General features: G+C 33.8%; 1 protein-coding gene across 2 annotated transcripts in view; it reads left to right on the top strand.

Annotated features, from left to right (window-relative positions):
* LOC126976108 (uncharacterized) overlaps positions 1 to 22,115 on the top strand; it is a 130,644-nt gene extending 108,529 nt beyond the window's left edge. For both annotated transcript variants that reach the window (XM_050824295.1, XM_050824297.1), the window contains exons 4-11: positions 478 to 572; positions 9,041 to 9,308; positions 9,643 to 9,759; positions 11,081 to 11,160; positions 11,936 to 12,041; positions 12,399 to 12,542; positions 13,213 to 13,294; positions 14,495 to 22,115. In XM_050824295.1, coding sequence (XP_050680252.1) covers positions 478 to 572; positions 9,041 to 9,308; positions 9,643 to 9,759; positions 11,081 to 11,160; positions 11,936 to 12,041; positions 12,399 to 12,542; positions 13,213 to 13,294; positions 14,495 to 18,858 — 5,256 coding nt within the window. In that variant the 3' untranslated portion in view covers positions 18,859 to 22,115. The remainder of the gene's footprint in view (positions 1 to 477; positions 573 to 9,040; positions 9,309 to 9,642; positions 9,760 to 11,080; positions 11,161 to 11,935; positions 12,042 to 12,398; positions 12,543 to 13,212; positions 13,295 to 14,494) is intronic.
* Positions 22,116 to 23,514: the final 1,399 nt, after the last annotated feature.

The following is a 23,514-nucleotide window of genomic DNA, read 5'->3' as shown; positions in this document are numbered from 1 at the left end:
CGCGCCTAAAAAAATTTTACTTCAAAAGTATGAGATTATAGGAAATTATTTCTTGTATATATTATACTTAGATAATTTATACGTCTTGATAGAGGCTCTTGCTGTTACACAACGGATAAAAACAGGCCAGATTAATTACTTTAGTGTGCGTGACAGCTACGTCTTAAACTCGCCATACGTCAGCTACTTTGTTTTAGTGTGCGTGCGTAATAATACCAATGCTAAAAATTCAATAAAAAAAGGGGAAAAATTTATGACGTTGTTTATATTAACAATTCATAACTTACGTCTACACAAATATAAGTCTAAGATTTTTTAACGTTTTTTTTTAAACTCAACGGGATGACGAATCGTATTAAGCGTTAAGAAATGTACTACTAGAAATAAAGAAATTCTACTGTACTTATATAAAATATCATAATATAACCATATCAATGTTAATATCATCATAATATACAAATATTATTTTGTTAACAGGGCTACCTGCACGTATGGCGCAGAGAAGTCACCTTTTCAGATGAAGAGCTGTCGGAACTCTTCAACAACATCGAAGACATTTACATATTTAACAGGTAAGGGCAGTTGACAATCTATGTAAGTTAACATGTATGAAAAATAGGCTCTTACCGGCCAGCACATCGACGATATGTGACTGTTACGCATTACGTCTGCTAGCCATAATTCGTAATAAATTCCAACACTTATGATACCAGTAGCCCTATAACAGAATATAATCGAATCGACCTTATGTCAGAACGTTAAATTTAGTATTCTCGGTATACCAATTGACGATTCAGGGAAATCGTATGTGTATTCTAGTAACAAGATTAGATACTTAATCTGCAAAATTGATGTTTGGTTTAGTTGACAACTTAGAACATCATAAAGTATATACATTTTATAATTGGTACAACAGTTGTTGTAAGTTCGAGCGAGCTTGTCGTTCGAATGTCGTTGATGCGCGGCTCCGATCCAGTCATAGATTACTTAACGTTCCAGGGAGAGGAGAATACGAATCTAGAGCAAAACGTGGATAGGATAGCATCAATGATTTTGAAATTAGTATGTGAATACACTGATCTTTACTATTTACCACTGAACTAGAGGCTGTCAAAGTGCCTTTGTACCTGTTCCATATTCACCATTTGGGCGCTGTTGGCCATAGCGAGAGTCTGCGGTACTAAAACTAGTGATGACAACCGCAGCTAAACAAACATCGATAGATGATGGGAAACTATTTATAAAAAAATTGTACTTTATTACGTACGTTGAAACCTGAAGTATAAATATAACACGAAAAACGAACGAAATTAATTCAGAATTCAAAAATATTTCAGAGTACTGTACGCTTTTATCGCAGCCATTTGTATAATACGTCAAAATTAGTTCTTTGGACGCTCGCGGGTGGCGCTTCAAATAGGCACAAAAAATTTGCTGTCAAACATATGGAACAGCCTTTCCAGTGGTATTTATACAGGTCAGTGACGTTAATAGCACCGCATATCTCTCGTCGTCTCGGAGAGCGTCAGGGATGGGTCGTTACTTATCCTAATGTGTGAGGGCTGCGATGGGTGGTCCAAGCGTCATGCTCGTGAATGGGCGCCGCTTGTGGTGCCTGGTCAATCCTGTCGTCGGGTACTTTTATTTTTATTTTGGTATTATAAAACTTAAAGTTATTAGTCTCAGTCAGTTACTTTTCGTTTTTATAATGCTCACACACATTTATTTACTTACTTACAGTATGTTTAGATTCTTGTAATGAACTTTTTACACAGTGTTTTAGTTGTATCAAATTCAAATATTTTAATTTAAAATTTAAGTCAAAAACTAGCACCCATTGGAAATAGTATGCCTCAGACCTGAGAAGAACGGGCGCAAGATACTCAGCGGGCTTTCTTTAATTTCGTTACTATATAGGAAATATTGTACAAAAAACATTTTTAAATCAATAGCCTGAGGGTGTCGCTCCATTCTCATTATTATTTATCAATGAATAATTAATTATTTTCTTTCTTTTTTTCTAAATGTCGTTGTTTTCGTAACACCTGTTTTGTACACTTTCTGGGATCATGTTGTAAAAGCATATACATCGCCTAGTAAAAGAATTACTATCTCGACTTAACCGTAAATTGTAATATATTTAGATAAAAGTCACTTTGTTTAAATATAATGTAATAAGCTAAAGCTGTAAATATTAATTAAAACAGTGGCAATCAGTTTCTTGCCACTTCTCATTAAGCTCAACTTTACTAAAGTAGTGGCTAATGATAAAACACGTCTCTTACATGTTTATAAGTGCCATTTTCTTTTGTATTCAATGATTTGCACCACTTCAGTGTCAATTTTATTCAGCCATCTGTAACCCAGCGACTAAACCAATGTCTACCAAATCCTAAAATGTTTTAATTCTCCAAAAATTCAAGTTTCTCTTACGTGTGCAACAAATAAATCATCTGATGTATGTGCAGTACAGGGCTGTATTTAAACCTTACAAATACCATGTCTATATACTTGATGGTGAATCTCTGTGAATAAATCTCTGTGATATAAATAAAAAATAATATAATCAATAATAAAATTATATCTGATCTTACCATCGCTCGATATCGAGACAAGAAAAGCGCAATGAATCTCAGTTTTTTTTTTATTTTATGTAATTTAATACCAAGATGTTTACATTATCAAAATAACAACTGTTACTTTACTTAAACCAGAAAATAATTTATTGTCTGTCTGTCTTTTTGTTCCGTCTTGTCGCGAAAACGGCTGCAAAAGCCATAGCCAAAATAGCCCATATTATAAACTTTAAGTTCCACGCAAGATTAATCGTTTTGTGTAAAAGTTGACAACACTGACAGATTAAAAACCATAGAAATAAGTTAGTTATTTTTAAGTACTTTTTGTATATTATAATATATTTTGTTTCTTAAGTGTAATGGATCTATGCTTCACAAATATAACAATATGTAGCGATTTGAATTTTAGCATTTCAGTGCTATTTTTGTCTAGGAAAAACTTTAGTTGCAAATATAAATACATAGGTACATACACTTTAAACCAATATTATCTTAGTATTAAAAGAAGCAGATGTGCTAAGAACGTGCGTGTAATGTGACTCGAATACGTCCTTATTGGGACGTATTTTGACACGGAGAAACAATAACATTCTTAACTTTTTTTTAGTATCTCAAGTATCTCAAGCTTAATTGGCGGCACTATTGTTCTGAGGCCAGTAGGCTGCATTTCTAGTTTATTCTTTTTTATTGTAGCTTTTCTGCAAGGCAAGAATATCTGTATGGCGATGATGAGTTTTTTTTAATGCATCACCATTAAAGTAATAATTATATTTATTTAATTTTTTATTTTAATTTTATTTACTCAGTAATAATTATATTAATATAATACACAACTGATTTTTTTTAAACTTCTAAAATCTGCTAGACAAATAATAAAAACCAAGATGGCGAATTCAGAATTAACAAATAAAACAAAACCCCTATAAAATAATGTTTAAGTCCGGCCCTGCCTTAGGGGTGCCCCTAGAATGTAGGGACGTCAAAAGGTTGGAATAAAAGGGATTACTTGAGCCCCAAATTGTAGCTTAGGATTAGTTGTTGGATTTTATATTGCGAGTATAGTATTGTCTAACTGTATTTTACAACTCAATTTCTATAATAGCCCATCTGATAATGATGAAACTTTGCGCCATATCAAATACATGAATGTGGTAAACCAAGTTCGATAAAAAAAGAGGCTGTCGACTTCGACGTTGTCACTCTTATAAAGCGCTATTTGGGTTTCACATGGAGTACTGTTCCAACCCTGAGGAGGATTCTCCCCTATCCACCAGCTCCTTACATTTGACCGCGATCATATTCAAAAATGCACAACGAGCATGTTCAAGTTTTCACTTCTGCCGGGCCTTTTTTTTTGCATTTTTTGTTAAATAAAATGCTTTTTCAAAAAATCCAAGCTAGATAGTTGGGCCAAGAAGTGAAGCTGTTTTTTGTAACAAACATCCTGTACTAACGTTTCGAATTTAAAAAAATCTAGCCTCTACGTGGGCAGAAAAAATAGCAAAATGGCTGCTATTTTATCATGGTCGGGCAAAAACTATCGGTAGATAGATAGAGGGTGATTTCTCGAGAAAGTTTACCGTATTTTAACCCCCTAAAGGCCCCGACACCGCTGACTGGACACACTGTACTTTCATAAGTCGTGCTATATTTTTCCGCACTAAATACTCAGTTACAAGTAAATGCAAAAGCTCAAATTTCCCACAGTTTGTTAAAAAAAGCAATAAGCATTTCGTCAAAATGTCACGTAATAAGTTTGTGTGGTTGTCACACTTTGAGTAGCTGGAACAATAATATACGTTGAACTGGTTTACTGGGCAATTTTATGCGGCACAACTGAGTCATGGCCGAAATTTATTTTTCTAATATATCTATGAGGTGCGAATAAATGATATGATATGGCATTTTTTTTTCAATTAACGTACCATTGAAGGGATGTTATACCCTTTCTGGTTCACGTTGTAAAAGCTGATTTTCATATATAATACTTGGATAATAAGTTCACCCTTTGATGATATTTCCACATTAGCCAGACACTGTTGATAGTTTATTTATTTATTTATTTATTTGTATAAAGAAACTTACAGCTATTTATATTACATAAAAATATGATAATGTATAAATATTACACTAGCCAAAATAGTTCCTTACGATGCTTATTACATAGTGAAGTTTTAAGACTTATAAAAATTATTACAAAAAAAATACAAAAGTTTAAAGAGCCAATAAATTCACTGATACAAAATAAATATAACCTTTAGATACCAATTTTTTTAACAAAAGATACAAAATCGTACTTATTACATCGAAATAGACATATGTGGTTATAACAGTCATTGTGTGTTCTGCAAGCTCTGATAAGAAATCTATTCTTACAATAATTAGTCCTAAAGAATGGGACTAAAAATATTTGATCGGTGGATCGATGACCTATTATTGGACATTTGAAGCAAATACGACTAAGTAGGAGTGGAGAGTCAACAAAGTTGTTAATTATTTTGTACAAGAACGTCTGATCTCTGTGTTCACGCCTTAATTCTAAAGTATGTAACTCCGGCACTGAGTCATCAAATTTGTACCTTAATCTCCTTAAAAATTTTTGTTGGATTTTTTCAATCTGATTAATATAGGTAGAATATAAGGGGTTCCATGCCGAAGAAGCATACTCCAATTGGCTTCTAACTAAGGAGTTGTATAACATAATGTACGTATTTATATGTTTAAAGTCACTAGATTGTCGGAAAATAAAACCCAGCATTTTGTAAGCCTTAGCTGTAATATTTTCAATATGAGTGGCTATGTTTAGTTCACTGTCAAGTAGTACTCCTAGGTCTCTGACCTAGGTCACTCTATCAATTGTTTTGTTATTTAACCTATAATAATAACGGATCGGTTGTTTCTTTCGAGAATATGTAATGGCATGACATTTACCAATATTTAACTTTAGATTGTTTGCAGAGCAATATTCATAAAATGTGTTTAACTCCTCTTGAAAACGCCGGCAGTGTTCAACAGAATTAACAAAGGAAAATATTTTTGTGTCATCTGCGTACAATAAAATTTTGGAATGATGAAACATTCACGGTGTCACATCATTGATAAAAACGTTGAAAAGAAGTGGACCAAGATGAGAGCCCTGAGGCACACCAGATGTAACTGGTACAAAACTAGACGTATAGCCCTTTACTGCTACGGCTTGGGACCTATCGCGTAGATATGAGGATAGCCATCTCAGGAGGTCACCATGTATACCGATGTTATTAAGCTTACTTATTAATAGATTATGTGAAATTTTGTCAAATGCTTTTGAGAAATCGGTATACACGGCGTCCACCTGATATCCCTTCTCCATTGCGTCTAATGTCAATTCTAGAAACTCACACAGATTTGATTCGGTGGACCTACCACTAATGAATCCGTGCTGATTCATTATTATGAACGGTCTAATTGCTGGTAATAATGAATCATATACTATCTTTTCAAACAGCTTAGGCACTACAGACAACTTGGAGATACCACGGTAATTAGCAATATTATGCTTATCCCCTTGTTTAAGAATGGGCACAATGATAGATTTTTTCCATATTCTGGGCATAGCACCCGTTCTCAATGAAACGTTAAAAATATAAGCAAGAGGAGTTGCTAGTTGTTTACTACAACATTTGAGAAAAATCGGATGAATACCATCGGGACCGGTTCCTTTGTTAACGTCAAGATTCTTTAGATATTTTTCAACCACGGAGTTATTAATATAAACAGAATTTATAACACAATCATTACATCCAGTATCTATGTGTACGTCGCCAGATGAGGAAGGTTCAAAAACGGACTGTAAAAATGTGTTAAATAGATCCGCTATTTCTTGACCGTCGGATGCATGCTATCCCGTTTAGATTTTATGAAAGACCAGAAATACTTAGTGTTTGAACGGATATTTTCTTCGGTATGACTTATATATTTAACATAGCACTGAATCATGTATTCTTTAACTTTTCGTCGTGCAATCGAGAATTCGCTATAATCATTTAGCCTACCGTATGTTTTCCATTTCCTATGATATTTGAGTTTCCTATTTATTAATTTTATCAGATACTTATTATACCAAATTGGGTAATTGTGGTTAGTTTTAATCACTTTATAAGGGACATACTTGTCTATTAGACTATTAACTATTTTATAAAAGGATTCTACTAAATTATCAATGTTATTTGAATCGAAATGATTTGACCAATCAATATCCGACAGTTCTGAGTTTATATTGTCATAGTCAGCAAAGTCAACGTATAACTAATATTTAAATCTATACAGAAAGAGGGATGATGACCGTCCTCAGGTAGTGACAATGGGTCAACACGTTGCACCGAACATTCAGAATCAGATATAACCAGGTCCAATTGTCGATTATTCTTATTGTTAATATAATTATATTGAGACCAGCTATTAAAACATAAAAACTCAAATATCTGAGATGTTAACGTGTTTTCATAGGGATTTTCTAGACATAATTTGATACCTGATGAATTGGGATCTGGGATCCATTTAGCTAGTCTAATATTAAAGTCTCCCACTGATAAAAAAATATCATGAGGATATTTAATCTTGAGGTCAGAGATATATTCATAAAAAGTCTGTTCAGCTAGTATTTGGGTATCATTTTGTGGAAAATAGCAGCAAAATATTCGTAACGTGGTCATAGTAGATACTTTATTTAAGAAAATATTAACAAAGGTCACATCAGCGTCATACACGTACGGTAATGGAATTAAGGTTCCTCCTCCTCTTTGACCACCTACTCTGATGTAATCACGGTCAGTTCGATACACTGTGTACCGAGAATCAAATAATTCAGCGTCATATATTCCCGGGCACAGCCATGTCTCACTTAAATACATAATGTCATAATTAGAGTTCAGCACATTCTTGTAAAAAACTTTTTCTTTAGTTCGCATTCCTCTAACATTTTGATAAAATATACTAAGACCCATTGTAACCATTGGATGTAACTAATAGATTTATTATGATATTTGAATATAATATCGTAAACATAATGATAAAATAAAATAATATGCAGCAAGAATATTTTAGTAGCTCCAATGGACATCTGCATATTTTTAAAACATAGATGTAAACCAGCACTACTACTTGCAACAACACACATTGACAAGTATTATTTAAACTAATTTCATTATAATTATTAATTTGTACAGATTTGTAACTTGAAAAAGGAATCCTTAAGTAATAATAATTGAAATAAAATAACAAAAACCAACACATTAGATCAACACAAGCGTCGGCCATAGTACTTATACGATTTTTTTTAACGACTCATTTGACGTGATATGGATTACAGGTGACTGGTCATTCCGGCGCACCATGATCGTACAATTTCTTACCCAGCAATAGGCGTAGCCTTTCTCCTTAGCTAAACGCTTGGTTTCTCTCAGTAGGAATTTATTCCTTGCAGACAGGTGGTCGTTAAAAAATATTTTCTTATCGCCCTGTGCGCCCTGGATACCAATATCACGTGCGGTGCAGTTTTTTAATTTGCGCAGTGATAGTAAAAAATCATCTTTTTTAAATCTGGAATGCATTTTTAATATTATTGGTTTAGGTGTTTTATTATCAACATCGTTCTTGACCGCTACTCGCGTTACAAAATCTATGTCGGTGTCTATGTTGATAGTGAAATTGCATTTGTTTGCTAGAGACGTTACCATGCTCAACAGGTTCTCGCTTTTCTTCTCAGGAACACCATTAATTTGAATGTTTGATCGACGAACTCACTGTTCATTACGATGGCTACTTTCAGAAATCTCATTCAAATTTGAACACAAATTGTCGAGCTCCTGCTTTAATTTACGATTCTTTTCGTTTAAATCTGAGATCTGTGCATTAACTGATGAGATGGTAGAAGCAAAGCTATTCATTTTTGTATCACATGCATTAACAGTAGCCCAGAGTCTCATAAGCTGATCATTAACATCGGTCTTAAGAGAATCGATGGATACTCGCAATTCATTGAACTTTATATCAAAATGTTCCATGATAGCATTCGCATCGATATTTATAATGAGAACATAAACATAAAAAACCATGTCGAATATATCCCACGAAAACATCAAATCATTGAAGATCGCATGCCCCATATTGTTGCAGGTTATTAAACGCGGGCTTCTCGCGATTATTAAAAATTATTTAAAAAAATGTATACAGTGATAGTGTGTAAGTTAGGACAGCTACGAGGTCACTTGCTCAAGCGGAAGATCGGCGCTGGACATACATATTAAGTGTGTCAGTCGAAATTGTGCCTGTTTGCGGCTGATGTTTTATTTTATACTAGTTTTATTTTATTATATTTATGTTTCATATTAATTTTAGTATTATTGTATTTTGTACTAAGCGGTTTTTAGCTGCAAATAAAACATTATTATTTGTATGTTATAATCGTTCAACTATGCTTCCAGATCTCTTTGCTCCGAATTGAACACGTGTCGCCTGGACGCGACCTGCATTGCGCGATGCTTTGTGAACAACACTGCCGGCTTCTCTGTCTACACGTCATACTGCACCGGATACCCTGGCACTATGGAACGCTTGGCTGCACTGGCATCGAAGCCTCAGAGTGCCAGAGAGTTCCGGGAACGACAGCTCGGACTGAACCACCCGCTGCCATTGGCCTCGTATCTGCTGAAACCTGTGCAGAGAATTCTGAAGTATCATCTCTTACTACAGGTTTGTTTTTGGGACTTATTTTTGCGACATTATTTTAGCCATTTTTGCAGATATCCATACCTATGACACAATTTCGACGACGGTCCTGTGATTCCTCTGTTGTTGCATGAGAAAGTGGGCGACCCGTACGCTCGATTGTCCTCTCTTCCATAAAAAGAATATTTGTTTAATGCGATTACCAAATTATGACAGTAATCCAGAATCCTCCCATAAATAATGAATTCAAGTTCTAAAGGTTGGTGCATCCAGTAAACGATAATCTATATTTCTACAGTTTATTTTTTGAGACTTTTTATGAAATATTTGTTATTTTTGAAACACTTTTTGTTCACAGAACGTTGTGAAGCAGTGCGCGTCGAGCGAGACAGAATATGCTCTTCAGCAGATGACGGCCATCGCTCAGCATATCGATGATATGAAGAGGAGACACGAGCACGCTGTCAGGGTTCAGGTAACCTGTCTTCTTCTGAGTCGTTCCCTCCTGGCTGAGGATCGTGACTCATACTCATTTCAATTTGAAAAACAGTTATGAACTCAACAGAGTACAATACTTAAAAACCGAGTTCTCAAAATGCCTGTTACAACTGTCAGAACTGCAATTATTGCACGTCGCTTCTCAACCTTTTTGTACCGCCGGATTTATAAAAAATGTAATATATAGTAATATATATAATAGCTGGATTAGCAGCTATGTAAATTTAAAGAACACTCCTTTTCAAGGCTAAAAAGTTTCTATCAAAATATTTAATACAACTATCCGACATGGAAACCGAAATTCTTCTAAAATACATAAAGACATCTACATATCGCTTTGTGTAGTTATTACTTTTAATTGATTAATTTAATTATTTAAGTTTTAGTAATCAGCTTGTTGTCACTAGCCGCTTCCTCCTGTTAATTTTACTATTTCCCCCACGAGACAAGCAACGCCTAGAGTGGGGGTCAGCATAAAATGTAAATATTACTGTGTATTTGTCAACGAGCTGTCTCCATCGGTTTCGGTTTCGCCTGGTGGAGTGCGGCGCTTGTAGAGATCTTCAGTTTTTCAGCGATTTGATCCGACCACCGCTTATGACTACGGCCTCTAGGTCTTTTACCCACTATTTTCCCCGTCACCACTCTATAGGTTGTCAGGACTTCTGCGTGCACCATGGGCAAAGTATCGCACTACGTGCTATCAGCAGACCGTGTACAGAGAATCCTCTATCTTGAGCTGTAAGATGCAGATGTTTGTGTGACGGACCGTCCATGATATTCGGAGCATACATCGCAAACAGCACATTTGAAGGGGTTCTTAAAGTGTGCGCGCCTTTAGGTACCCAAGGCGTATCGACCTGGAAAAACCGTACAGGGAAATAGCATTCCACAGCTCCGTTCGTGGAATAAATTATCTTAAGACCTGAAGACTGTAACACCATACATGCGAATGGTGAGAATTATATTTGAGTTCAAGTGAGGCTGGAATTACACTAGCAGGAATAATGAGAAACAATTAATAAAATAAATAAATAGGAATGGGCATTACTTTGCTGCGTAGTTATACTTTTTAGCTCCAAATCAGGTAAAACAGATAATATGTGCAAAATCGTTAAGAGTGAACACTGTAACCGCTGTATATTTTAAATTATAAAACTATAAATCAATTATGTGAAAATGCAAATACAAAACTGCAAGATGACTTTATCATAAAAACTTTGCGTAAAGATTTTTAAAAAGTGTATTTTTCTACTTCTAAAATTTCTCTTAATCGGCTCTTAACTATTTTATTTCAGGAAATACAATCTCTACTGTACGGATGGAATGGACCTGACTTGACCACATATGGAGAACTCTGCGCTGAAGGGACATTTAGGTATGAGCATAAACGTCATACCCCATTTGGTAAACCCTCACGCAACCAGTATCGCTCCGCCTCGCGTGAATACTGTCAGTCATATTGACATACGCTGAATGTGGCAATTACTGTCCAAAGGCAAATTAGTTCTAAGGTTCTTTATTGTTTTACTGACCGCGCAGTGTCAATGATCTGGTCTGCGACTGACGATGCTTCTACGGTTACCCAAAGCAAGACTTCTCCCATCCTGAATTTCCAGCCTTTCCTTCGAATGTGGCCATTGGTGACTTTGTTGCATCTTACATTTTATCCATCAAACGTATGAAAGGTTTAGACCCAATCGGTGTCAGACACGATAGCTCGTAAATCGCGCGACACTAACTAACAATAACACGGTGTCAGTTCGTTGACCACTTGTCGGCAGCCAGGTGCGGTGCGGGCTGGGTGCGGGGCTGCCCTAATGACACATCTTGATGTAAATTTATCGTATTTTGACGATATTTAGACGCGTACAAATGAAATTATAGTGATTCGAAGTTAAAGAAGAGTTATTCTCGTCTTCTTTTTCTTTCTAGCTTTTTTCTGTTATAATGGTGTCAGCCACCTTTAATTGGCGACACGAAGATAATTTTTTGTAGGTTTTCATGTTTTTTTTCGCGCGGGAAACAACGCGCAAACAAGTTTAATCCACAATTTGGTTATGTATCTAAGCAAATTTTGTGAAAACCTTCCTGTTTAGGAATGCCTCATGACAGGATATTAAATACATCGTTGAATTGGATTTTGTTTTCAGAGTTTTCGGCGCCAAGGCAATGCGGCACGCGTTCCTCTTCGACAAAATGTTGCTGGTAACGAAGAACAGGGAGGACGGAATATTAGCTTACAAATCTCATATAATGGTGAGTGTACATTAATGCAGGAAATAAATAGACCGCTCAAAAATGCTTCATTTGTCAAAGTATTTTAAAAGCACATTTTGTTTTATCTTCTACGATGGGGGTTCAGCTTCTTAATGGCCAGGCCGGCTCGCGTTCGACCAGATTTATAATTATGAATAATTATTACATCTATTTCTCGGTTATATTAACTCTGGACCTGTTGCGTCAATACAGTTTGCACTATACACTTACATAAGTTTACATATATAGGCACCACTACTCGGCTTGAAAACTTAAATTACTTTGACAATGTTCCATAATTTTTTATTGCGCGCGGAAATTATTTGCCTTATAAGATATTCTCAATCAAATTTTCAGTGTAACAATATGATGTTAGTGGAGTCTATAGCGGGCGCTCCGCTTTCCTTCCACGTGATACCATGGGACGCGCCTCGCGCACAGCTGACATTGCAGGCGAGGTCGCCGCGACACAAACGAGAATGGACCCTACTACTTAAGCGGGTGAGTAGACATTTGTTTATCATCACGATTTTTTGAACTACCCACATTTGGTACACCGTCACTTTAAATAAAATATTTTTTATGTGTTTTGTGTGTCCTTCCCTTAATGATACTGTATTTTTAAATGAGTTGCTAGACTTGCTTTATGCGAAAATCAAACCTTAAATTAAATACAAATTATCGTATTTTTGGTACGCATGACCTAGCCCTCTTTTGCCGCATTTAATTATAGTCGTAAAGCTTTCTCAAAATTTCTTGCTCGATTTGTAAGTAGTAAATACAATTTTTTTCTTATTTTCATGTAAAAATCAAACACAAATGCTTTGGCTATAATGTCATAAATTATTATAAAAGTAAAAAGTAAGTATTTATTCACGACACAAAACACATAACATTTTTTGTGGATTCTGAAATATTTGAATTTCCCAGAAATTATCACACATAAAAATTAATTTCTTCCTCGGATAAAATTATCATAAAAACATTAATCTGAGTAGGCCATAATACTGAAGCAATACATTTTACTAAATAAATATTTGAATCTTAATTTTATAAATTATTATTTAATTCTAATACATTATATTGTGAATTTTGTACACAGAGGAGAAATCTACTTTTCATACGAGTTTTAGCTAACCTTTTTAGAGCAACAAACTTTTTAACATTTCAGGTTATATTGGAGAACTACAATGCAGTAATACCGTCGCACGCTCGTCAGCTAGTGATGGAGTTGGGACAAAATAAAACTGACGGTATTTACAAAAAGTTTTAAAGTTTTGATTTGTAAGCATACATATTAGTATGCGCCTTAGATATATCGATCAAAATCAAATATTTTTATTCCAAATAGGATATGATATCATTTATTGAAAGTGAAAAACCACCATTCCTAAATTGTTTGCCTCAGACCTATGAAGAACGGGTGCAAGAAACTCACTGGTCTTTTTTCATAAAAAAAATGGTTACAATGTAAATATCTTACAATAATATTTATTATTTATAGCCTGAGGTCGCTCCATTCCCAAACTGTGGTATCTATAGTTAAGAAAGTCATTTTTGTTATAGTAACCTTTACCTCTCAAAGTTTTTTAACACTTCTTTTGAATTTGGCAATACATTAGCTTTAAACATTTTCTAGGATCTTGTTGTCAACAAGTTGTTGTGCATATACATCGGGCCCACAAAAAACTTACTAAACTTAGCCGAGTATTAGGCATTATAAGTTTATGTCTGTTCCTGGTGTTAGCATTATGGTTATGACAGTTTCTGGCAAACTCACTTACGTGCCTATATACGTACATAACATTATCAAGAATAAATTGAGAGGCAACAATTAAGATGTTTATTTCTTTAAATTTTGCTATCAATGATTCTTTAGTATATTCTTTATCGGCATACTGAAAGTTTCTAATACTCATATTAAATATATGAATTTGTACTAGATATAATACGCATTTAAATATTTGCCGAACAAAGTACCTACACACAACGGATTTAGAGCACAAACATTGGCCTTATAACACATACCTTATAGACTCGTAACCTTATGTATTCACACTACAAGCACTTCAGGCTATCAAATAGTACTGAATTATTATTGGTCAGGCTATGATCGTAACATTGTAAATAGCTGTTGCTATTGGCTATTGCGTAGTTGTATAAGATTTTCCCAATGTGATAACTGAAAGTATTCGCCCTTCAATACGTTTCTGTGGGTTATGAGGTCGATGATCCAGAATGATTTCTTATATATTATCTGCGCGGATTCTTGTAAAGTAAAATAAAACTCCCTTCTATTATAAATCTTACCGTTATGGAGATTAACCAGAACACAGAGAAAAAGAAAGTAAAAAAAATGGTTTTAGTCTAGTTTATTTAAAAAAAAATACAAACAGACAATCTGACATGTATAGATTTGGCAAGTGTAATAGACTTAATTTTTATGTTTACAGATGACATCCTTGCAGAAAAATCACATAACCTAATAACCCAGGCCTCTATGAGAAAGCAGCTGTCAGCCCCAGAATATTTAGAAAAAAGAAAACTGGAGCGTGAAAGGCGAAAATCATTTGAAAACGGCCGAACTAAGAAGCTTAACAGGAAACTGACTCCACCCAACGCGAGTGATAGCCAAGACTGCGATTGCGTACATGTATCAGCCGAAAAGGGAATAGATTATACGTGTGATGTTTGCTATGTTGACTTATGCTCCGAGTGCGAAGAACTTGCTAAAGAAAAAGATAAATGTAATTGTAAAATAGATGATACAGACGAAAAATGCCCTGAATGTGATAGATTTCTTCATTATATAGACGCAGGAAGCGTAGAGCATTTAGAAAGAAAGCAACTTTGTAAGTGTGGGGATTTTAAATCTTCACAAGAAAGTTTCAATAAAGAATCCAGTGGATTGTACAAAACAAGAAACTTCCATTCGTCCGACAATATAATTGGATATACAGATATGAAGAGTAAAGAAGATTTGTCGGATATTCCTGTAGCTAAAATGCAGAAAACCTGCTTGAAATGTTCGAAAATAAAAGAAAATATTGTAGTTACAGATTCAAGCGGAACTTTACGTACTAGGAAATCTAGATGTACAGACAGTGACAGAACCAAAACTGATACTTTAAGATCAAAATCTAGAGATGATCCACAACGATCTAAACTATCTAAGATTGGTACCTGGCGAAGAAAGTCCGAACCAGGCTTACAGAATGCTCAAAACTTGATAAGTAAGAAGTCTCAGGACAGTGATGGTGAAAGATATGACGGGAGAAATGATAAAATAGAATTTGAGTGTCGCAATTGCGGATCAAATAGAATTATAAAGAAACAAAAATCTAATGAAGGCACACTTACTTCAGATCCGGAAAACGAAAGTAGGAAAATGAGACCTGCTGTTGAAATTAGAATGTACAATACTAAAAATATACCAAAGAAAATTTCTAAAATAAAAAAGAACAGGGCTAAGGGACGCTTAGGTTCTAATACAACACGGTTTTATACTGACTTTTCTACAGATGTATCGACACAGAATATTTTACATATTTCTGAATCAAATGACAGTTTAAATGAAGACAAATCAACAAATGTTCCATTTTGTCCAGTATCAGAATCAATTAGTAAAGACGAGGATATCGACGAAGAAACTTACAAGAAGTTGATAGAAAAAACTGATTCATTTAAAAAGAATGAATTGGAAAAAGTCAAATATTTAAATAAGCAAAACGTTATTAACGAGGGCTCAGAAACACAATCGCAACAAAACGTCCAAGAAAGTTGTGAAGAGAGTGAACAACCATTGGAGCAAATCATTTCACAACTTCTGTTGCAAAACAGGGAATTCCAAAAACTTCTAAAGAAACAGCAACAACGAAATAGCGCACATAGGAGAAATCAAAGATTATTGAAATCACATTCAATTCCTGATGAGGTTATATCAACACAAAATGATTTCACAAAATTAAGACCAAAATTTACTCGTCAGTTATCAGAAAACATAGAACTTTCTATAAATGAAGAAAAAATTGAATCTATACCTAATAATATCTCTGATGTGCATAAGGATGACATTTCCGATGACGATCATATTTATGAGACACTACGTGTGGATAAACAGGAAAAAGAATGTTCCAGAAGTACTAAAAATAAACCAAGTGAGCAAATATCCCAAACGTTAAAGTTCATCAAAGATGATCAAGATCCTACTTCAATTTCTATTTGTGCATCTGGACCACCTGAATCTGATTACGTGTATTTATCATTTGATGAAATAAAACAGGTTCATGAAACTATAGATGGAGGCTTATATGATGTACCTGTTGCGTCTCCAGAAAAAGTAGAAATTTCCCATCCTAAAATTGAAAACAGTACCTATTATGTAGCAATGAAAAATCAAGGACCACCTGTTGCAAAAGAAGACAACCTTTATGATAATCTTGTTGATGTTATCAGACGTAAAAAAGATGTACCCACAACTTTGGAGACGGATTATTTGCCAATGAGTCCAGACCTCCAAAGCCCAAATACACCAGAAATTTGGCTAAGCCGCCAGAAAGAACATTTCAATGTTTCTAGAGATAGAAAATCTGGATCGTTACCTAGAAGTTTTCAAGTGCCTACAAATATTACTGATGATCCAAATTTAGGTTCATTTAAATGCAAACCCAATGGTAGCAAAACATATATTAATAGAGATGGAAAAGTAATGAGCGTTGATAGACCTTTTACGATTGCATCAGATCAAAGCGAAATTAGCTATGACGATGTAGAGGCATATATGAGTGAAGGAGATATCTTGAAGTTTAACAAAAGTTCTAAAACAGTAGATGATTCTCAAAACATCAGTAAATCAACCTTAGAATTAGAGGAAGAAATTGATCGTTGTTATAAAAACAATTTCGAGAAGATAAATTTAGATCAAAATAAAAATGAACATGTAAATGTCACTCTAACTAATTTAGATGTGTCAGTGACATCATCATGTGAAGCACTTACAAGTGCGCAACATATCGATAAAACAAAAATTTCTAACGCTATACACCCTGAACATAAAATATACAAGCCTACTGGAAGTGCTCTATCTCTCAAAAATGTTTTGAGCCGATTCAAAACTCGTACTCCACCTAAAAGTGACGGTTTTGAACCAAATGCAAATGAAATTGAAGATAAGACGGACCCAAAAAGTCCAACAAGTGATAAAAGACCGGGTCTAAACCCTAGAAGCTATTCTAAAAACTTACTGCAAAGATTCAGAAGCATAATTGGAGACGATCATTCCGATGATAATCAAAATAAAGTGGACGTAAAAACATTAAAATTAACAGAAGCTAATAAAATTAATGTCATCAATTCAAGTACAGATAACATCCCTACTACTTCTGTTTATACAGTAACAACGGATATGAGTCGAAGTGTTTGTGAAAGAAGCGAAAGTCAAGTAGAAAAAGAGAATTTGGAAATATTATCTCAAAGTTGTGATAATCTTTCTCAGAAACCACAACGACTCTCGTATGAGAAAAGTGTAAGCATGGTTACAACAACAAGTTCTTTAAGCAGTACTTCATCTCCTTCGAAATCCAACTGCAGTTCACACCAAAGTTTGAATAAACTACCTATTTATATGCAAGGAAGTAAACATCTCGGTGCAAGAATTGCACAATCGGATTATGTTGATCCAACGAAATTAATGAACGAAAGAAATGAAATAAAAAATATAAATATTCTTATAAACAAAAATGCCATACGACCAGATAGCCTATTTTCAAATTCGTCTTTTGTAACCTTATCGAGTGAGGGAACATACCACGAAACGCACAACAAAGTTAATGTCATGGAGAAATCCACAGAATCTTCAAGTCATATGAACTCCGATGAGAGTTACTATGAAAAGTCCTTCGAAAAAATTGAGCAAGTGACTGACGAAGATGTTTTTAGAGATTCAGCTGTATATTCTGATCAAGAAGAATCAGAGGAATCTAAAATAGAAGAAAAAATGAAAACAAAAGTACTTAGTAGAGTAGAAAGCATTAAACGTAATTCATCGTTCAAGAAACATATGGTTTCTACAGAAAAAATAGATGTTCGAACAGCCATAAGAAAAACAGCAAACACTGAAAAAATCAATGATACAAGACCAATGGTTTCAGAAAGAAAAACAAAAATTGCGCCTCCGGTTCCAATCAAACCTAAACTTTCACAACTAGCTAGTGTATCAACGATTCAAACGAAAATAATTACAAATAAGAACTTAGTTAAAAGCATAGATCAATCATCATCTTCAGAATCTATTAATACTCGGACAATTAAAAGGAATACAACTTCAAAATCCAATTTCGCAAGGTCCGAATCAGCGCCAGAAACACAAAACTCTCAGGCGAAGCAAAAAATATCAACTCACTCTTTTAAAACCACCAAGCCAACTGATAAAGTAGTAGAAGAAAAACAAAATAATATTGAAATAAAAAGACTCGGCTTTGAGAGAGCTAGCTTAGATTCTGCAACTAGGAAACGCAGTGTTGATAAAAGATGTTCAATAGATCAGCCGAAGTCTAAATCTGTGCTAGAACGACGAATGGAACTCGAGAAAATGGCAAAGAATGAAATTAAACCAGTGCAGAGCAAAAAGCCCATACAACCAGTTAAGCCGAAATTATTGACCACTAAGGTGGCATCATTCGAAAGATCAGCTACTATACCGAAAACAATAGAAACAAAAAAGACAAACATTCCCGTAAGTAAGAATAACGATGAATCTGAAGACATCGAGAGAGTTGAAGGGAGTTGGGTAAAGCAGGTAGTTAATAAATTTCAATGATCTTATAGACAGCGACTGAGATGATTCCGTCTTACTGTACTACATATACTTAAGTGAGGTCGCACACCAAACGTAGTATTTGTAATACAACTTTAAAGCAACACGAAACTATCACTATAATTTTAAATTTCTACTCATGAAAGTTTAAATTGATAATGTCAACTACTCGCTGCCCACAAATATATAGTTACGCTTAGGCACTGGCAGGTATGGTAGGTCACTTTTCTGCAATAGGTAGATATTGAATTTTTAGAAGAATTAGGAATAATTGTGCCTTGCCCTTTTCGATAACAATCTTATATCGTATATCGATATGTAGTCTAACGAGTGTTTCACATTTATATAAAATCTAGTATAGTTCTGTTTAATTTATATATTCAAACATTTTTACACGGATAACTATGCAATCTGTTTTCAGTATGTGTTACATTATACATATATAATAATATTGAGTTACATCAGTAATTTTAACGATTACATTATTTATTTTTATAAATATACTATACAATATTGCAGAAATGATTATTCCTAAGCTGTGTTATTTATAAACAGGAAGTAAAGTTACTCCAAATTTAAAACTTTATCTTTTTATCCGAACTTTGTCACTAAATAATTACATGACGGGGGAAGTAAATTTAAACTTGGAGTAACTTTACATCACGTTTATTAATAAGACAGAAGATCATTTTCAGCCAATTTACGTAAGTGTACGACCTCCTTAAGTAGAATATTTTTGTAAATACTTTTTGTGAAACCTCGGCTTATCTAGTGCCATAGACAAAACTATATTTTTATATAATGGTAACTGCACAACACCCACATATTATGTATATACAAAACTTAGCTTATTTTGTTATGTGACTTATTCGTGCCATTTTATATATTTACAACATTAATGTATTTATCGTGCAATGAAAAGCAATTGGATACTTAAAATATTTATTTTTAGTTTATAATTTTATGTAGCTACTAACACCAAAAAGTAGTTTTTTTTGTTAAATCACTATTTTGTTCTGTTCTATAGTGTCTAAAATGTAAGGCATGGAAGTGTTTTAAATAACTGTTAGCAGTTTTTTAGATTGAACGGTTATATGTAACAAAATTTTAAATTTATACACACAATAACAAAGATTTTAAAACCATATAATATGGTACTCAGACCCGTTTTGACTCAGTTCGACTTAAATATTATTTATTTCATATGTATATGTCGCCTTGTAGGGTGTTAATTGATTTATATTCAATTCATTCGATTGCGTTTTTAACCGACTTCAAAAAAGGAGGAGGTTCTCAATTCGTCAGTATTTTTTTTTCATTTACTCAGAACTTTCGACTGGGTGAACCGATTTTGATAATTATTTAGGATGCAAATTATTTGAGTTTTCTTTAGTGTTAATTCCATCGATCCAGTGAGAAATCGTTAATCTCGTGCCAGATTTTGGCGACTCAACATGTGCTCAGGATGCCTCGTGTAGAGGCGAAACACGTGTCGAATTCTTTAAAGACAAATATTGGCAGAATTAACACTAAAGAAAACTCAAATCATTTGGATAATTATGGTTTTTCGCAAAGTAACGCCTACTTCAATAAATTTTCAATTATTTAGGAGCTTTTAAAGTCATAGTTTAAAGTGATATGGTTCGAGTCCCGCATCGTTCATAAAATTTTGTTTTCAGTTTTATTTGTGTAATTGATCCCAGAAGTGAGGGTTATCACTTTAAAAACAAATTAGTTACTAAATATTCAAATAATACTATTTTGAAAAAGTACCTCTATTCAGTTGTTTTTTTTAATATTCATACGCCCAATGGTCTGTTTATAAAATTTCGTTATAAACCATTATTTATTTCATACTGACTGCTCTTTACAGCGTGTATCATTTTCGCAACATGATGTTAGATATGATAAAGTGCAGTTTCACCATGTCAAAAGTTTAGAGAAATAATAGCTATGATCGATTAATCGGTTTAGAAGTTAGTATGCTGCAAGCACCACCTCATGGCTTCTACGGAGCTGAAGAGGAGTGCATATTAAAACCTAATTCTTCACGAAAAAATTCACGTATATACCAATTTCCATAACATTACTATACACAAACATAACTTATAACATTTACATAATATAAACAGTCTGGTAAAACATAACGATACTATAGAACAGAATCTAAATAATTATTAGTTTTAGTTTTTGATGATCTTAAATATATTTATACATTATAGTTTTAAGACGAGTAAAATTAATTTGGATGTAACATTAGCACTCTTTTAATCACATTCTAACCTCTGTATTCATATATATATATATAAAACTTGTTGATATGTAACGTACCTATTATAGCTGTAGATAGATTTAAATTCGCATGAATTTGTTCGTCTGATATCTCCTTCTTCTGTTCGGCGAGAGTCAATAATAACATCGAGTAATTGTAATCGAGATGTAATTTACCTTACATAAATTATACGTCTAGTTAAACTGTGATGGCTGTAAGCACGTCGAAATTAGCGGTAAAGTATTAGCCTCTATTTTTATCAAACACACGCACACTACAACAAAGTGACTGATGTATCGCGAGTAAACGTAGCTTTCATGCTCTACCTAGATCTATAAATTATCTAAGTAATTATTTTTTTAATTTTAATTTAGGTTGGCTAATGAACTCTACTGAAGATATTATTCGATGGTTTAAATATATTATTTTTCCACATAATTTCTATTGAAATCTCATACTTTTCAGAGAAGCCATGATTAAATCATAATAATTACGCTTAACAAAACTTAGCTTGAAGAAATAAAACGAAAAGTTTAAAATGGCTGCCGTGTGAGAATGCAATTTCGACTATAGTAGGGCCATAGAGACGAGATAAAGAATATAAACAAAGTTTTAGGGCTTCAAAACATTTTTATTTGAAAAAGATATACTTATTCAAATTTTGTATTCCCTATTCTTATTGCTGTCATCGTAGTAGACAAGCATGATTCGTCGGAAAAGTCCGAATCAGCCGTATTTATGACAATTTGATTCAGTTTAATGGAACTCAATAACGGTTCCTTTGTTTACATTCTTTATCTAGTCGCTATTAGTATGGAGTTATCTGACAAATGTCATGTGGATTTAAATCTAGTTATCCAATTATTATAGTTAAGTTTGAAGCTGTTCAAGACATATACTTAAAAATGGAGACTGTTAGTGTAAGTTTATTGCACAACTAACTTAGTATTAAACCTCATCAACTTATTACAATAAAATGTAAATTGTCTGTTTTCTTTTTTTTTTTACTTTTATTTGTCAATGTTTTTTGAAGTTGCGTGTACTTAGCTATTGACTAGGCTGTATGATGTACTAGCCGTAGCCTTTTTCGACGCATAAACTATAAAGCCGCAGTGTTAAAAAAACGAGTTGGACTTACAATTGACGTACAATAAACAATTAGAATCACAATCTCGCTCAAAAATTGTATTGAGTAAAACTTTGCCTTCCGCATCGATTGAGCAGAGTTTTCTTTCAGTTGTGTTTTGACTGCGCTTTGATTATAACGCCTCGTAATGACAGTGTTCATTGAAAAACTGTCCAAATATGAGCATATCCAACTTGAAAAGGATGGAGTGTGGTATTAAAGGTAAGTCTTCCTTAAAATCAACAAAATTATGTATCTAACTTGATGTCTTTAATCATTGTGCTAAATAATTACATTTCAATTGTTAAAACAAATTGCTTCTTATGTGCGATAAATAATAAATACTTTGAACATTACTGCCGCGAAATAAGGTTTTAATTAAAATGAATATTTTAATGTCATCTGTATAAGTTAATCTATTCGTACCTGTATACACCGCGCGCCGCTCCGATATTTTTGACGATATTTATTAAAATAGGCGATTAGGAGTCTAGGCTCTTTATAGTACATCAATGGGACTTACTCTCAAATGTTTTAAGTACTATCGTACATTATTGAAAGAAACTAAAATATTTTTTTTTTAAATTAGGACGTCGGCCATTTTATTATTCGTTAACTTGGTTTACTTTTGTTATGGCGGCGACTCACACTGCTAACATTTCAGATTTATAACAATATTTACAGTTTTAGAGCTACAGCTTGTTGAAAACGGACGAATGGAAGAAAAGCGGAGTTTTAGTAAAGTTCTCATCGGCTTATCTTCGGATACAATTTCCGAAAAAAAGAGTATATAGTCTAAGAGCTGGTGGTAATCATCATTTTTGGTGGCAATTCAACAATGGTAAAGGCTTTTCTTGAAGACCGGCAACGCTCCTGTGATTCCTCTGATGTTGCAGGAGAATGTGGGCGGCAGTGATTAATACCATGTGACCCGTACGCTCGTTTGTAATCCTTTTCCCTTAAAAAAGGTGTAGTGCTTTTAAAACTGATGCGTATACACTACTTATGTCATTAGTTGAAATATCTTTTTTATTAACAGCTATAAACTTCGTAATAGTTTTTGCACAAAATTATATCAATTTGTAACCAAGCCTTATGAAGTGCATTATTGTATATATAAATTATATTATAACTTTTGCAAATAAAATACATAGTTATATAAGGTGAATATAGAGTGGAATTACTATAGTCGGGAGACGTTCAAAGCTGGGCAAAGGCCTCCCCCAAAGATCTCCACGACGAGTGGCTGCCCTCATCCAAC

Source organism: Leptidea sinapis, chromosome 39 (genome assembly GCF_905404315.1).
Source record: "Leptidea sinapis chromosome 39, ilLepSina1.1, whole genome shotgun sequence".
Taxonomy (NCBI): Eukaryota; Metazoa; Arthropoda; class Insecta; order Lepidoptera; family Pieridae; genus Leptidea; species Leptidea sinapis.
Note: the sequence above shows the minus strand (reverse complement) of the source record. Positions and strands in the feature narration are given on the sequence as shown.